At 17.4% G+C, this 16,747-nt stretch overlaps 5 protein-coding genes across 5 annotated transcripts; 2 read left to right on the top strand and 3 right to left on the bottom strand.

Annotated features, from left to right (window-relative positions):
* Window positions 1-590: 590 nt before the first annotated feature.
* Window positions 591-920, bottom strand: PGAL8A_00010100 (conserved Plasmodium protein, unknown function; the record flags this gene model as incomplete). The annotated part of the gene is made up of 1 exon (XM_028671498.1): window positions 591-920. One exon carries the CDS (start codon window positions 918-920, stop codon window positions 591-593), a length of 330 nt encoding a protein of 109 aa, XP_028528145.1.
* Window positions 921-1,101: 181 nt separating this feature from the next.
* On the bottom strand, window positions 1,102-1,955 carry PGAL8A_00010000 (trafficking protein particle complex subunit 4, putative; the record flags this gene model as incomplete). Its single annotated transcript, XM_028671497.1, has 2 exons — window positions 1,102-1,488; window positions 1,905-1,955. The coding sequence occupies 2 exons, from the start codon at window positions 1,953-1,955 to the stop codon at window positions 1,102-1,104; spliced, it is 438 nt and encodes a 145-aa protein (XP_028528144.1).
* A 682-nt stretch (window positions 1,956-2,637) lies between these two features.
* On the top strand, window positions 2,638-3,710 carry PGAL8A_00009900 (SAC3/GNAP family-related protein, putative; the record flags this gene model as incomplete). Its single annotated transcript, XM_028671496.1, has 2 exons — window positions 2,638-2,716; window positions 3,085-3,710. The coding sequence occupies 2 exons, from the start codon at window positions 2,638-2,640 to the stop codon at window positions 3,708-3,710; spliced, it is 705 nt and encodes a 234-aa protein (XP_028528143.1).
* Window positions 3,711-5,887: 2,177 nt separating this feature from the next.
* On the top strand, window positions 5,888-12,655 carry PGAL8A_00009800 (DEAD box helicase, putative; the record flags this gene model as incomplete). The annotated part of the gene is made up of 1 exon (XM_028671495.1): window positions 5,888-12,655. The coding sequence occupies one exon, from the start codon at window positions 5,888-5,890 to the stop codon at window positions 12,653-12,655; it is 6,768 nt and encodes a 2,255-aa protein (XP_028528142.1).
* A 931-nt stretch (window positions 12,656-13,586) lies between these two features.
* PGAL8A_00009700 (parasite-infected erythrocyte surface protein, putative) lies at window positions 13,587-16,679 on the bottom strand (the record flags this gene model as incomplete). The annotated part of the gene is made up of 1 exon (XM_028671494.1): window positions 13,587-16,679. The coding sequence occupies one exon, from the start codon at window positions 16,677-16,679 to the stop codon at window positions 13,587-13,589; it is 3,093 nt and encodes a 1,030-aa protein (XP_028528141.1).
* Window positions 16,680-16,747: the final 68 nt, after the last annotated feature.

Here is a 16,747-nt window from a genome sequence, read left to right as displayed (position 1 = left end):
AAAATCTCTTTAAAAAAAAAAAATAAAATATGCTATATAAAATACTTGTTTAATGTTATGTTTAATATTTTGAAATAATTGAGATAAGTGAATACGTTTTTCATAATTTTCCTTGTTTATATATTAAAAAAAATATATACATTTTAATGTTTTAATTGTTAGGAATAACAAAAAAAAAAAAAAAAAAAAAAAAAAAAAAAAAAAAAAAAAAAAAAAAAAAAAAAGAATATAAATAAAAATGAATAAAATATATTAATGAAATTTTAAAAAAAAACTATAAAAATAAATACATTTAGGTATTTAAAAATATTTTTATTATTATAAAATAAAAACTGTGTATTACACGTGTTTTATAATATTGAAAAAAAAAAAAAAATAAAAATAAAAAGATAAAATAACATGAATAATAAAAATAATATGAAAAAAAAAAAAAAAAAATAGCTAAATTTAAAATAATAGTAAAATATAAAAAAGAAAATTATGAACAAGTACAGTTAATAATTGCAACCTTTTTTTTTTTTTATTAATGGTGCATAATTTACTTTATGAAAAACAAAAGCTATATATATATGTATATATGTCAAATAATATTATATTTTGTTCAGTTCATAATGCTCATATTCATCACTTCCTGATAAATAAGTACTTGTTAGTTGAACGTATTTAGGTGTATTTCTCTTTTTTACAAAAAAATTGTTATATAATTTACGTTTATTTTTATAGGATTTGTACGTAAATAATAAAAGTAAGAAAATTGCATACAAAAATATGGCTGCAACCAATGCTTTTTTCCCATTTTCTCGGTGCTTTTTACTTAATAATAAACTTTCTTCATTTAAATTGATCATAAGAAATAATATTGATAGAAAAGCAACACATGCTGCATCGATAAAAATAAGTATATTAAGAAACATACTCATTTTATCGCTAATTATTATCAATAAGCGAATTTTGTTTTTGTTTTTTTAATATCTATATTAGAAATATTTAGGTCATACAAAATTTATAATATGTTTTGTATAAAAATAGAAAAGTTATATAAAATATGTAAATTAACTCTTGTATTAAAATTTGATCTTAGAATATATATATATAAAATTTTCAGTTTAAGTTTGAAAAAAGCTTTTCGATATGTTCATTAAAAACTGCAGAACGTATAGGCATATCAATATCATAAAATGGATTCTTCAGTATAATGTCACTATACAGTTCATACACCTTTTTTAAATAAGAGTTCATCTCAATATTTAAGTCATCTTTGTGTACTATAAATATTTTAATACCTGTTAATGTATCATAACATTGGATTTTAAATCCATCTCCTTCAATTGTTTCTATACCTTTTTTTTCTAATAACTTAAAGATATTATTTTTTTTTTCATTTAATGAATGTACATTAATTTTTTCAGAAATTGTGGAAATACCATGCAGCATAGAAGCAAGTCTTATTTCTTCATTACTATTTAATTTTATTTCTTCACTGAAATGCTGAAAAGAAGTTTTTACAAAATCGTTGATTCAAATAAAAAATAAAAATTAAAATTAGATTTAGAAAAAAATATTCAGAATTAATTCAAAGGAAATTTCTAACTGCTTATGTAATAAACAAGATTATAAAAAAAATATAAAAAATATAAATTATATGTATTTATGTATAAATATAATTATTTTTTTTCTTTTTTTTTAAACTCAAAAATTTAGAAAATGTATATATAACTTATTTTCTTAAGAAAAAAAAAAATTCGTAAAATTTTTTTTAAATCATTTAATTTTAGTATAAAAAGTATATTAAGCGTAAAAAATAGGAGGAATTATTTTTATCTTTTAAAAAGTGAATATAAAAAAATAAAAAAAATCTTTTCTTTAAATGTGTGTAATTAGGGTAAATGTATATAGCTATATACCTTTTGATATACTAAAGTACCATGCTGGTTATTGACATAGAGAGAATACATTTTAGTTCTTTATTTCAATTCAAATTATTTTGAATTTATATAGATTCATAAAATATAATAAAGAAATTTTTTTTTTTATTTTAATTCTTTCCTTTCTTATTTTTTATTTTTCCTTTTTAATTATTTCTCTTTTTTTTTTTTTTTTTTTTTTTTTTTTTCTTATTTTTATAATTAAATTTTTAAAACAAACATTAATTTATTGTGTTTTATTGTACTTATTATTTTATTTTTTTTTTATATGAATTGACAAAATAAAAAAAAATATTAAATAGAAAATTGAAAAAAAAATTGAATAAAAAAATTTCGCAAAAATTCATGTATGTTTCATAAAAATACTACAAATTTTTTTTTTTTTTTTAGTAGAAAATCTAATTTGTAAATTTTAAAAAAAAAAAAGAAAAAAAATTATGCATATTTCTAATTTGTTTTTATATAGATAATCATGAAATATTAATTTTTTAATATAACAATCAATTAAAGAGGCTTGAGTCGAATAAAAATAAAAAATATTATAAAATTAAAAAGTACTTTAAAAAACTAAATATTTAAAAAATTTTTTTTTTTTTTTAAAATATTATTTATTATAAAAACATATATATATGATATAATTTTGTTAACATTTACATTAAATTTTATATTCTTGTATTTTTAATTAAATAAATAAAAGGTGTTTAATAGAAAGATGAATGTTAAAAGTATTATTGAAGAGGTACAGGCAATAAAAGTTTTACCTCATATGATGTTTAATGCATCAAAACTTAGTAAGTAGAAAATATTTAAATAAAATTATATGTTAATATTAAATTATATGAAAAATAAAAAAGAATGTATACTTTTTTAAAGAATAAATTAATAAAAATAATATTAAAATTTATTAAATTTAAATTATAATATATATATTTATAAGAATTTTCACAACATTAATAAACATATATATATATAGATAAACATATTTTTCATTTATAATAATATTTTAAAGTATCCTAGAAAAAAAATAAAAAAGAAATGTTCTTTTTTTGATTTTCTTATTAAGTGTTATTTAAATATATATTAAATTAAAAAACAATTTTATTATATAAATATATTTATTTAAACATATACATGTATATATATTTATTTTTATCTGTAGAGGTGTTAAATGATTATGTAGATATTGCATTTGAAAACAACGAATATTTTGATAATGAAGTTATGTTAACGTTGTTAAGATTATTTTGTCTGTATCCACATTGTTATGATAGAATGGCAGTTAAAAAAATTTTAATATGCGTCTTATATAATATAAATGAGATTGATATGAATATATATCTTAGTTTAATAAATTCTAATTTATATGATGAAAACATAAAAAGTGTTGTGTATTTACACGATTTAATTAAAAAATGTCAATTTAAAAAGTTATGGGATTGCATATATAATAATGAATCAGACAATAATAATTATGATTATTCCTTTTTAAAAAATAATAATAATTTTACTTTTAGTATTAGGAAATATATTTTGAATTCAATTTCTTTAAGCTTTGAAAATATTAGTTTAAAAAAAATGTCTGAATATTTAAATATTCATGATTTTTCGGAAATAGAAAAGTTTTTAAACGAAAATAAGTGGACTATTAAACAAGTGAACTACAAAGGTGAAGATCAATATATTTGCTGTAACGGAAATATTGAAAACATTCAACATAAAAAAAATATTAATACATATTTTAACGAAGATAATATATCCTCCTACATTACTAAACTAAATAACTAAAGCTTCTATATTTTTTTTTTTTTTACATATTTCATATATTTTTTTATATATTTATAATTTTTTTTTTTTTTTCCCTCTTTGTTTAATATTACTTACTTATATAATTAAATAAACAAAAAAAAAAAAAAAAAAAAAAAAAAAAAAAAAAAAAAAAAAAAAAAAAAAAACAGGAAATATTGTTGTAATATGTTTTATATTTTAAATCGAAATTATAATTAGTACACTTATGAAATTATAATAATAAGGAAATAAAAATAGTTAAATATATATATAAATTAAAAAAAAAAAAAAGAACAAAATATTAAAGTAATAAATTTTTTTTTCTTCTAATAATTTTTACTATTTTATATATCTATATGAAGCACTTTATAAGATATATTTTAATTTTATTTTAAAAATTATATTGACAAAAAAGAATTGAAAGGAAAAAGTATCATTTGTTTCTACTAAAAATAAAATGAAATACGAATTTGGAAAAATTCACTTATTTAAAATTTAAATTTTTCAACTTCATTATTTTATTAAATTATTCAATGAAAAGAAACAATTTCGTATGTTTTTATGTTAGAAATTAAGAAATCATAAAAGATTCATTCTTTTTTTTATTAAAAAAATTTTAAGCATAATTTAAAAAAATCTTGTAGATTGAATACAAAAAAATTTATTGACAACATTATAGAATAGTTATATTTCATTATTATCTTAATTCAATACATATATATATATAACTTCTTTTTCATATTTTAAAAATTTTTTCTTAATAATTAGAAAAGAAAAATTATCACACTAATATAGATCTTTGTTTTTAATATATAAAAATGTGATGATAATTTAAGCTAATATTACTATTTAAATTATAAAAAAAAAAAAATAATATATATATATATAATAAATTAATTTCCCTTTAATTTTTTTTTTTTTTTATAACATTTAAAAAAGTGTTCTTATTTAAATGATTTCATTTTTCTGTTTATGAGTTTATTTTTAAACTAAAATGAATAGTATAGGTATAGTTACTAACAAACTTTAAGTATGTATTTGAAGTTACAAAAGAATAAAATAATAATTTAATACATACAAAACTAATTTCATCTAAATTTATTTTACTATATATTTATTTTTCAATATTATGATTTAACCTTTTAAAAACAAATTTTTTATTTTTCTATATAATTTCAAAGGTTTTACTTTTTTTTTATTATAAAATGTATAATAAAAATATCTATTCTTTGTATGTTTAACTATATAAATAAATATATTTGTATGTGCCTATATTTAAAAGTAAAAATATATATTTTAATAAAATATTTGCATTATTACTTTTAAAACAGTAAGTTGTTTTAGTTGCAATATATATCTTTATTTTCATATATTATAAAGATCCTAAATTCTACATAATTTCATTGAATTTAAATAATGCAAAATATTTTATCACATTACTCTTTTGCTTTATTGTATTTTATTTCTATTATTCCCTTTTTTATCTTTAATTCATATATATAATATTAAGATTTATATATATTTAATTTAATTTCATCTTTTATTAAACGTTTTTTTTTATTTTATTAAATTTTTATGTATTTTTTTTATAATTTATCTTTTTTTTTTAAGGAAATTTTTTTTTTTTTTTTTCATATATTTTATGATATTTTTTTAAACTTAATTTTTAATTTTCGTTAAAATAAAAACATAAAATTTTTGGACTATTTTTTTTTTAATTATATATCTTTTTATTTCCCTTTTTTTTGCATAAATATATTTTTTTTTATTTTCCTTCGTTATTTAACATACATATATAAACACAAATATTTCTTTTTTTAATATACTTTTTATAATATTTTAGTTTACAAAATTATAAATACATAAACGATTATTTTTTTTTTCATATTTACTCATTTCTATGTTTATATTTTATCAATAAAAAGTATTAAATATATAAATTTAGTGGTTTGCACCTAGTAATTATTTTTCTCTTTTTTTCATACTTTTTTTCTCCTTATATTTCTATTTTTTTTTTTTTTTTTTCTGTGTTTTTATAAAATTTAATGAAAATGTTAAGGAAATAAGGGTGATTATTTGTATCTAACTTGTGAATATAAATAATAAAAAAGGTTTTTTTTTTTTTTTTTTAAATATGCTTCAAAAAAAAAAAAATTATTGCTAATTTTTAACAAAATATGAAATGTAATTTTAAGATAGATACAAAAAGAAGGAATTTTAATACAAATAATTATAATTCATTAAACAAAAAAAGATATTTATCAAATGATTATACAGATAATGATAAAAAAATGAGTAATAAATCAAAAGAAAACAAATTTTATAAAAGTTATTCATCAAAAAAGTTAAATGATTTCGCTAATAAAGAAAAGTACGAAAAAACAGAAAGAATGTATTTTGAAAATAACATAAACAATATTAAAAGAATTGGAAGTTCTGATAATCATCAAGAAAAAAAATATAAAGAAAAAAATATGTTTAACAAATATGGTGAAAATTCATACAAAAAATATTATTATAAATCAAATAATTATCATCAAGATGAAAAAAAAAATTATATTAATAATAATTATAATATGAAAAATATATATAATACAGATAATGAAAAAAATGATTCTCCTAATTTTAAAAAAGGTAATAAAAATAAAAAAGATGAGGAAAATTTAGTTGAAAGTTTAAAAAGTGAACATGAAGAAACATACTTTAATACTTATAATAGTATTAATAATCAAAGGCAAATTCAAAAAACAAAAAGTACCCATATAAAAGGAAATCAAAATGTTATAAATCAAAATAGTTTTAATGTATCAAATTGTAACATACAAAACGAGGAATATTTATTAAAGAATAATAGAAATGATAATTTATATTTATATAAAAATAATATAAAAAATTTTAATAAATTAAATGAAAATTATGGAAATAATGAATTAGGAATAATAATTCAGAATTCTTATGAGAAAGATTCACATAATTCATTTAATAACATTAATGAAACAATGTATAAAAGTACAGATAAATTAAATACGAAAACAAGAGATAATATTAACAGTTATAATTATAATATGGATAATATGAATTACAATAATGACAATAATAATTATAGAAATGAATATTATAATAATGATATTTATAATAATGAATATTACAATAATGATAATTATAATTATTATAACTGTGAAAATAATAATAATTACAATAATATTTATCACAATAATATCAATAATAATGATCATATCAATAATAATGATAATAGGAATAATAATAATAATAATAATGCTTCAAACGTTAAGTATAAAAATAGTTATAATAATTATTATAATAAAAATTATAAGTTTCAAACAAATTATAGAAATAATGATAATTATTCTTACAATTGTACACAAAATAGAGGAAAACATGAAGAAAGTAAAATTAGTTCTTCCTTAACATTTGAGTTAGATAAACAAAATATAAAAATAGATGAAAACAATAAGATGGTTAATAGCAAAATCATTTATAGAGATAGTGATTATTGTTTTTCAAAACATGAAGAAAATATACGTTTATACATTAAAGAAAATAATGTAAATTATAATAGAAAGGATAAAGAAAATTTTGAAATATTTAACAAAAATGAAAAAAAAAAACATGAAAATGATTATTTTTCCAAAAAAATACATGAAAGTGATAATATTTATAATAATTATAAAGAGAACAAAGAAATTAGCATAGATGATAATTATGCAAAGGGAAAAGAAAAAAAGATAACAAAAAAGGATAATAGTATAATGAAACATCATAATTATTATAAAAGTAATAATATTAACAGCTATGGGAATTGTAGTAATAATAAAAATTATAGGCACAATTATAATAACTATAATAATAATAATATTGATGATTATAATAATTATTATAATAATAGGAATGAATTTGATATATATAAAAATGAAAAGAAGGATTATAAGAATTATGAAAATAATAATAAGGTAAAACCAATATTATATAAAGATACAAAAGAAATTCACAGAGAAAAAACAAAAAAAATCTTATTAACGGAAGATATTAGAAATAATGCTCAAAGTAATATAGAAAAATTATCTATTTATAAATCAAGGGATCAAATAATTGAAATGATAAACAAAAATGATATCACTTTTATACATGGGGAAACAGGTTCAGGGAAATCAACATGTGTTCCTAAATTTTTATTTGAAGAAAATTTAAAAAGAAACAAAAATATAAATATTATTATAACTGAACCAAGAAGGATTGCATGCATCTCCTTATCAAAAATATTATCCGAGTTAACTAATGAAAAATTAGGAGAGAAAATTGGTTATAGAATTTCTGGAGAATCTTTATATGATAATGAAAAGACAGTAATTACATATATAACAATTGGATATCTATTTAAGCTATTTTTACATCATAAAAACATTTATAAGAAATTTACACATGTAATAATTGATGAAATACATGAACGTAGTATACTACTAGATATTGTATTACTATTCATAAAGTTGTATTTACATAACAAAAAAAAAGAAGAACAAATGTTTAAATTAATTATTATGTCAGCAACTATGCAGAGCAATTTATTTTACTCATATTTTAAACATCCCAATATAAAAATGGATTCTATATTCATAGGAACAAAAATATACAATATTGATACCTTTTATATTGAAGATATAATAAATTATACAAAATATGAAAATTATTCATCAAATGTATGTTCATTGAAAAATGAGAAAAACGAGAATAGTAATAATAAAGAAGATTATATTAATGAAAGTGTGATAGAATTTATACTTAGAAAAAAAAATTGTAAAAAGTTACATTTATCTAGTAGCTCAGAAATGTTACTACATAAAATAAAAAATGAATATGATAAAAATATATATCTGTTTAACAATAAAAGTACAGAACATATAGAAAATAAAGATTTAGACGTGGATGAAATAATACCAGCAAATGTTTTTTCAAATATATCTAATCTCTGTCTTGAATTAGTTTATAATTTATGTTTAAATGGAGATAGTGTCTTAATATTTTTATCAGGAATGCAAGATATAACAGATATGTATCATCATTTAAGTATTTTAATAAATAATTCCTCTAATAATTATGACATTAAGTTTAATATTTACATGTTACATAGTTGTTTATATGACAACACAATTCATAAATTAAAAGGAAATGATACAGACATCAATATTTTCTTATCATCCAACATAGCTGAAAGCTCAATTACTATTCCTAATGTAAGACTAGTAATTGATTTTTGTATACAGAAAAATATTGAATATAATGCAAAAAAAAAGGCTCATATTTTAGTAAAAAAGTGGATAAATAAATCATCAATGGAACAAAGAAAAGGAAGATGTGGAAGAACTTGTCATGGTATTTGTATAAGAATGATAAGTAAGCATTTTCTAAATTTATTAAGAGATCATAAGATATCTGAAATTTATACACATAGCTTACACTTATTATATTTATATATTTTAAAAAGTATGTATGTGTTAAATAGATTAATAAATAGAAATAATTCCTGTAGTGATAATACTAGTAATAATAAATACAAGCAAAAAAAATTAACTATATATGATGTACTAAGTATGATTATAGAAAAACCATCAAAAAAAAAAATAAAAAGTACTAAATACGAATTAGAAAAAGTCAAAGCTATAATTAAAATAAAAAATAAATTAGTGATATCTATAATTGGACAAATTATGATTCGATTTAATTTAACTATTAATTTTTGTAGATTGTTATTATACGGTATAATATTAGATTTAACTTTTGATTCTATAATTATTATTAGTATATTAATTACTAATGATATTTTTCCTACTTTTAATTTATACTCATCTAAAAATATTTATTCTTATGGTGTTTCATTACAATTGTCATTAAAACAAAAAAGCTATTTTGATGGAAAGACTTACTCAGAACCCATTATGTTGAGAAACGTTTTTTTAGAATGGTTATGTATTTTTTTATTATATATTCAAACATTAAAAAATGAAAATAAATTTAATAAAAATGATTTAAAAAGTTATTATATTAACACATGTACTATTATGAATAAAAAAAATTATATTAATGCAAAAAAGTTGTTGTGTGTTATTAATAGTGTTGAGAACTTAAGTAGAAAAGTGTTAAAAATATTAAATAAAAATAGTAATGCTTATAAGTCTTCTATTTATTTATTAAAACTTTTAAGAGGAAATATTTGTGAAAATGTAAATGTGAAAAATGTTTTTTTTATAGTTACCAAATATTCTTATTATGATTATTCTAATCAAAATCTTTATTTAAAATTTCTGCTTTCTTTATCATTTACACCATTATTTATACACGGAACTCCAAATTTACCACTAAAAGACTTGAATGATGGTAAAAAAAAAAGCAAAAAATTGTTAAATGTGCTAAATTTTGTAACAGAAAAGAAATTAAACATAAAAAATTGTATTTATTTTAGTGGTGTTTATATATATGATATCAACATTTTAAAAAAAGCTTTGTATATAATGTGCCCATATTTATCATTTGACGTTTATTATAATAAAAATACTTATTTTGTTCATTTTAATAATAAAGGAATTAATAATTATTTGAATAGTTGCCAAAATAAAATGATTAGTAGTTCTATTTATAATATAAACAAAGATAATAATAATGACGAAGTTAAAAACAGCGATACCTACAGCAATGATGGAAATTACAATTATAGTAATAACAATTTATTAATAAATCATTATTTAAATACCAATAACAATTTAGATAATTTTAATCAAGTTAACAAAATTGTAAACAGCAATGTTTTTATGAATCATTTTTCTGGCTCATTTTCAAAAAGAATTGATCCAAAAAATTATCATGAAATAATTGAAAAAATAAAAAGTGAATTAATTTATATGTATAATAATAATGTAGAAAAAAATATTTTTACTAATTTCTATAGCAACATTCTTAATTTAATTTCTCCAGTTGATGCAATATTTCCCGTTTATAAAAATCAGAATGATGAAATTAACAATATATCATTAAGTACAAATATTATTAATATGTTTTCTAATGGAAAATGGAATTTTTCTCTTCCATTATACAACAATAATAAAAATTCAAATGATATTAGTGATTACTTTAATCATAATTATGAACTAAAAAAACCTAAACATTTATTTTTAGTTAAATGGATACTACTTAATACAGATAATTATAAAATAAAAAAGAATAAACAAAAAAATAGTAATAATGATAATAACAAAGAAGATGAAAATAACAACTGTAAAGAAAATAGTGAAATAAATGAAAATTATAACTTATCATTTTATAAAGAAAATTCCGAAAAAAATAGAAACTATTTAAAATATGATATAATAAATGACAATAATAAAAATTATCAGAAAAGTTCTATGAAAAATACAGATCAAAGATATTATATGAAAAATGAAAATGGTAATAATGAAAACCACCTTGAATTTAAAAATAAACAAGCAAATGATAATGAACATAATATTAATGAATATAAAAATGAGGATAAAAAAATAAAACAAATAAAAAAAGAAAAGGAAAACTCAACAGAAAATGAAGTATATAGTAGTTATGATGAGGTAGAAGATGATGATAATGATAGTGAAAAAAACTCTAATGAGTATAATTATGAGAACAATAAAAATGAAATTATTTATGATTCAAGTTCTGTATGTAGCGAACAAAATAAAAAAATGAAACAAAAAAAAATGAAATGTAATTTAAATTTTAGATCAGTTCTAGGATTTTTATCATTATGTCCATTTGTTTATGATTTACAAAAAAATATTTATGAAAATCAAACTTCTGATATATATGCTGTTTGTGCAAGTATTGATTATAGTTGTACTAATGATGCATATACGTGGGTTAATTATGCTACAGTTATTCCAAACAAATATTTTTTAAGTTTTTTTTTATCCTCTTTACCTTATCATGACAATGTTATTTTTCAAACAAGGACAAATTTATTAAATACTGATATTTTATCTATAAACATATTTGATTCAAAAGAGATACTTTTTAAAAATGTTAAAAAGAATAAAAATAAAAATAAATTAAATGATTCATATTCTAGCATAAATAATACAAATATTAACAAGTATGATTTAATAAGAATAAATTATGTCAGATATGTGCTATCTAAAATTTTGTTATCATTTACATTAGCATATAATAATTTAGAAGATAAAGAAAATAATGATTTTATTATCAAAAATATCAGTAATGATATTTCTATGAAAAATGAGAGAATTCATAATTTATATGATAATTTTAAAACATATTCTTCAAAAAATGAAAAGAATGAAATTCATCATTTAAAAGAACATTGTTTAAATCAAACGAAAACTAAAAATAAGGATACTGACTCGGAAGAGATAGAAGAAGAGGATTATTTTAGTGAAAATGATGAATTAAGTGATATTGAGGAGAATAACATATTAAAAGAAAATTTATATTTAAAAAAAATTATTTTAAATATGATAGATGAAAATAATACTGAAAAAATAAATTACAATAATTATAAAATTGAAAATTCAGATGACCACTTTAATTTAAGTTACTTATATAATGATGAAAATTTGGAAGATTTAAATGAAAAGTGGAATAATTGTAAGGGTGAACATCTAATTAATAAATATGATTATTTATGTAATTTTTTAAAAAGTGAGCAAAATTTTTATACATCAAAAAATATTAAAGAAAAGACATTAAATTCTACCTCATTAGTAAAAAGTTGTTATTTGAATAATAATTTTTCTGTACAAATTTTAAATTCTATTAATGCTTATACTAATTCAGATTTAGAAGAATTTATCTTTTTTCAGCCAATTAATTTTTCATCAATCAAAAAAATTAATTTTCAATTAAGATCTATTTATTATAATGAGCACTCAACTAATGAAAATTTTTGAAAAGAAGGTTAAAATATATATATAGAACAATATATATATATATATATAATTATATATACATTAATTAGTATGAAGTATATTTGTGATATACAATTCTTATGAAGTGATTAAAGTTTTTCATATTTAAAATAAAAAAAATAAAATGTATATAAAAAATAAAGAAAATATTAAAAAAAAATTATTTTTACATTCATCACAATATTTAGACAAAAACAGTAAAAAATTTTGTTTATTTTTAATTAAATAGTTCTCAAGTTTTCGTTTATTTTATTTAATATATATATATATATATATATCTTTATTTGGTCTATTTTTATTTATTCATTTTTTTTTTTTTTTTTTTTTTTATTGTTTATATTAAGAATGTTAATAAATTTTTTACCCGTAAAAATATTTGTTCATTTTTTAAAAATGTTTATATATACGTTATTATTAAAATTATAATTAAAATGCTTATAAAATTCTTGATTTTTTATTATTATTATTTTACATATTTATAATTGTTTCAAAAAAAATTACATATTGTTTCTTAATTTAAAATGTTTTTTTTTTATTTTTTTTTATATTTAAGAATTTTTTATAAGAAGTTATGAATCCCTTAAATTCCAAAACTATTATATATTTTTATTATTATTATGATTATTTGACTTTTATGAAAAGAAAAATAAAAAAAAAAAATTGAAAAAAATAATTTATCCGACTTATATAATTTTTAATATTGTTTTTTAAAAAAAAGAAGAAAACTAATTATGCTTAAATATGAAATCAAATATATAATTATGGTAGAAAATATATTTTTTAAAAATTATCAAAATCTATACTTTTATAAAGAAAGAATTCAAAAAAAAAAAAAAAAAAAAAAATTAACTTTGTTACAAAATAATATTCCATTTTTTTTCTCTTATTTTAAAAAAATAAAAGCAACTATTGTTTACAATTCTTCATAATAATCTTCATACTGATTAACTTCATAGTTTTTTTCATTTTTAATTTTATTATCTTCTGTAGGATGATTATTCATTAATTCCTTATCATTATTTGTTTGGTGTTCTTTCATTAAATACTCATTTTTTTCTACTTTATTTTCATTATTACTCAAATTTTTTTTAGTGTGTATTTTTTCCAGATATTCATAATAATCATCGTAATCTTCATAATCTTCATATTCATCTTCATTTTCATCTTCATTTTCATCCTCATTTTTATTTTCTTCTTCATTTTCATCATTATCTTCATTATAGTCCCCTATTATTTCATCATCATATTCATTCAAATATTCTTCACTATCATAACTACTCTTACTTTCATTTTCATCCTTTTGCCACTTTAAATCAGATAAATTACTATTGTTTTTCTCAATGTAATTATTAGAATATCCCTTTTTTATCTTTTTTTTACTTTTATAAGTTCCACTAGTTTGCAAATGCTCATAATCATTTATTTGTTTTTTAAAAAATTTGTTCAAATCAAATAAATGATTGAAATTTTTGCTTTCATGCATTTTATTATAAATTTTCTTATTCATATTAATTATGTTTTTATTCGATTCAATAGTATATATATTAGTATAATATAAATAATGAAAGATATTATCAATCATATTTTTATAATTTCTATCTAAATAATCAACTTGTAAACTCTTAGTACTAGTATAATTTTTATTATAATTTACTAATTTATCAAAATAAACTTTTTTTGTTTCTTCTACATTTTTGTCTTTATTTAATTTATGATAAGTAATAGGAACAATAGTATTTAAATATATTTTGTTGTATTCATTAGGATTGTTTTGAAAAAATCCTTCAAAATTTATAGCTAAAATTTCTAATTCTTTTGCCCAACTTCCTAAAATCATATCATCCATGAAGGAATTTTTTGTAGGACATATACAACTATCGCACATATATATTCGTTTTGCTGTTTCTTCATTAATTAATATACCTGCTCCACCTGTTAAGTAGTCATAATAATTTTTTTCAGAAAAAGAATTATAGGAATATCTCTGTCCTACATATATAGGTATAGCACTATTATTTCTACCTGACTTATTAATACAATATTTTGGTACATAATCATATTTTTTCAGTGAATTAATAGTTTTTAAAAAGTTATTTTTTAAGTATTGATATAAAATTATAGATTTATTTTGAAAATTTTGAAGAAAAAAAGGTTCATTTTCTTCTAAAAATTCGTATGATTTTATGTATTTGTTATACATATATTTTTTTGAATGCTCACACTCATTCAAAGTTAAATTCATTACATCAATTAAATTTTTAACATTTACATAAGTGTCATCATCAGCAATAAAAAAATATTTTTTTTCTGAATTTTTTTTTACATATTCTTCATAAAAATAAAAAATCATATGTTTTAATTTTTCACACAATCCATCTTTCGAAGTAATTTTTGTATCCATATATAAATTATCATACTTAGTGCTTTTTTTGTCAGACATATATATAACATCTATATTAATACGTTCAGAATGAAAAACATTATTTAAAAATTCATTACTTAAAATTCCATGTTGTTTTTCTTTTATTTTACTTTCATAATTAAAATTATTAAAAATTCTTTTTGTATTTTCTTCATTATCATAAGTATTTTTTATATAAGGTATTCTTTCTTCTGTGTTTATACTGGTTTTTACACCAATTAAAATATTTTTATATCCCAATGTGTTTTCATTTTCGTCTAATAAATAATCATATTTATTGTTAACTTTGTTTAATTTCATTTTATACTCATCTATATTACTAAATGTTATATCTTCTGTTTCTTTAATATAATTTTCCAACTTTGTGTCATTTTCAATGTTCATAAGATGAAATTTATCATATCCAAGTAATGATTCATTTCTTGATCTTATAGAATAACTAATACAAGTAGATATTGGATAGAAAATATTAAAATAAGATAAAATTAATTCTGCTAGTTCATTATCTTCATTCTTCTGATTATAATTTTTTTCTGTATTATTTTCTTTATCATTTTTTATTTCGATATTTTGATTATTCTCATTATTATCTTTTTGTGGTTTTTCTTTGAGATCTTTGAATAAGTATAACACTTGATAATATTTATATAATTCAAAGTTATTTAAATCGTTATCTAATAAGTGTATGTTTTTTTCATCATTTAAGCATGTATTTTGAAAAGTTGTTAATTTTACATTCAAATTTTCTTTAAGAAATTGTGATACCTCATAAATGTAATCTATATTGATAATTTCAAAATTTGTTAATGTAAGTGATTTTTTATAAATATTTCTTAATAATGTTATATCTATTAAAACACCGCTATTAAAATATGGAAAATAGAAATTATTATCTAAATTATAGTGATGAATAATAGAAGGAGATTCATCATTTAACCCATAACCAATAAATAATCCATTATAAATGCTGTCTTTTATAACATATTTATCACTACCTTTATCATCATTATTTAAAAAAAAAATTTTTTCATTTCTGATTATTTTTTCTATATCATTTATATTAATTTGTTCACCGTTTTTTTTCTTTATTTCTTCTTTTTCTTCCATTTTTTCTTTTATTTCATTATTGTATTCATTTAATATTTCCTTTATATTAATATTCCCTTTTTTGTATATGGATTCATTATATATATATTTATCTAATTTTCTTAAAAAGTACTCAAGGTTAAGTGGGTGTATTCTAGAAAAAGACGTTAAAAGAAATATATAACGAATATTTTCTCTATCATCTTTATCTTCTTCTATTTTTTTATAGGTGTCCACTAATAAACGAAAAATAGAAGAGTGGTTTATGTTTTCAAGATTTAATAGAGTTTCATCTAATGTATATAAATTTTTATCATTTTCTAAATCAAATACTAAACTATGAATTAAATTTTCACTAAAACTTAAATGAACAATTGGTTCATTTAATAATAAAAACTTTGTTCTCTTTTTTATATTATTAAACAATCTTTCCTTTATATTCGAACATTTTACTAACACATTTAAAATAAATAAAATCAATATTATTCTCATTTTCATTTTCAAAAAAATTAAATTCTCTATAATTATAAATTTTATATTATAAAATGTATTTAGGAAAAATTATC

Source organism: Plasmodium gallinaceum, assembly GCF_900005855.1.
Source record: "Plasmodium gallinaceum strain 8A genome assembly, contig: PGAL8A_v1_10, whole genome shotgun sequence".
NCBI lineage: Eukaryota > Apicomplexa > Aconoidasida > Haemosporida > Plasmodiidae > Plasmodium > Plasmodium gallinaceum.
The sequence above is the reverse complement of the archived record's forward strand: the minus strand, read 5'-3'. Positions and strand labels throughout refer to the sequence as shown.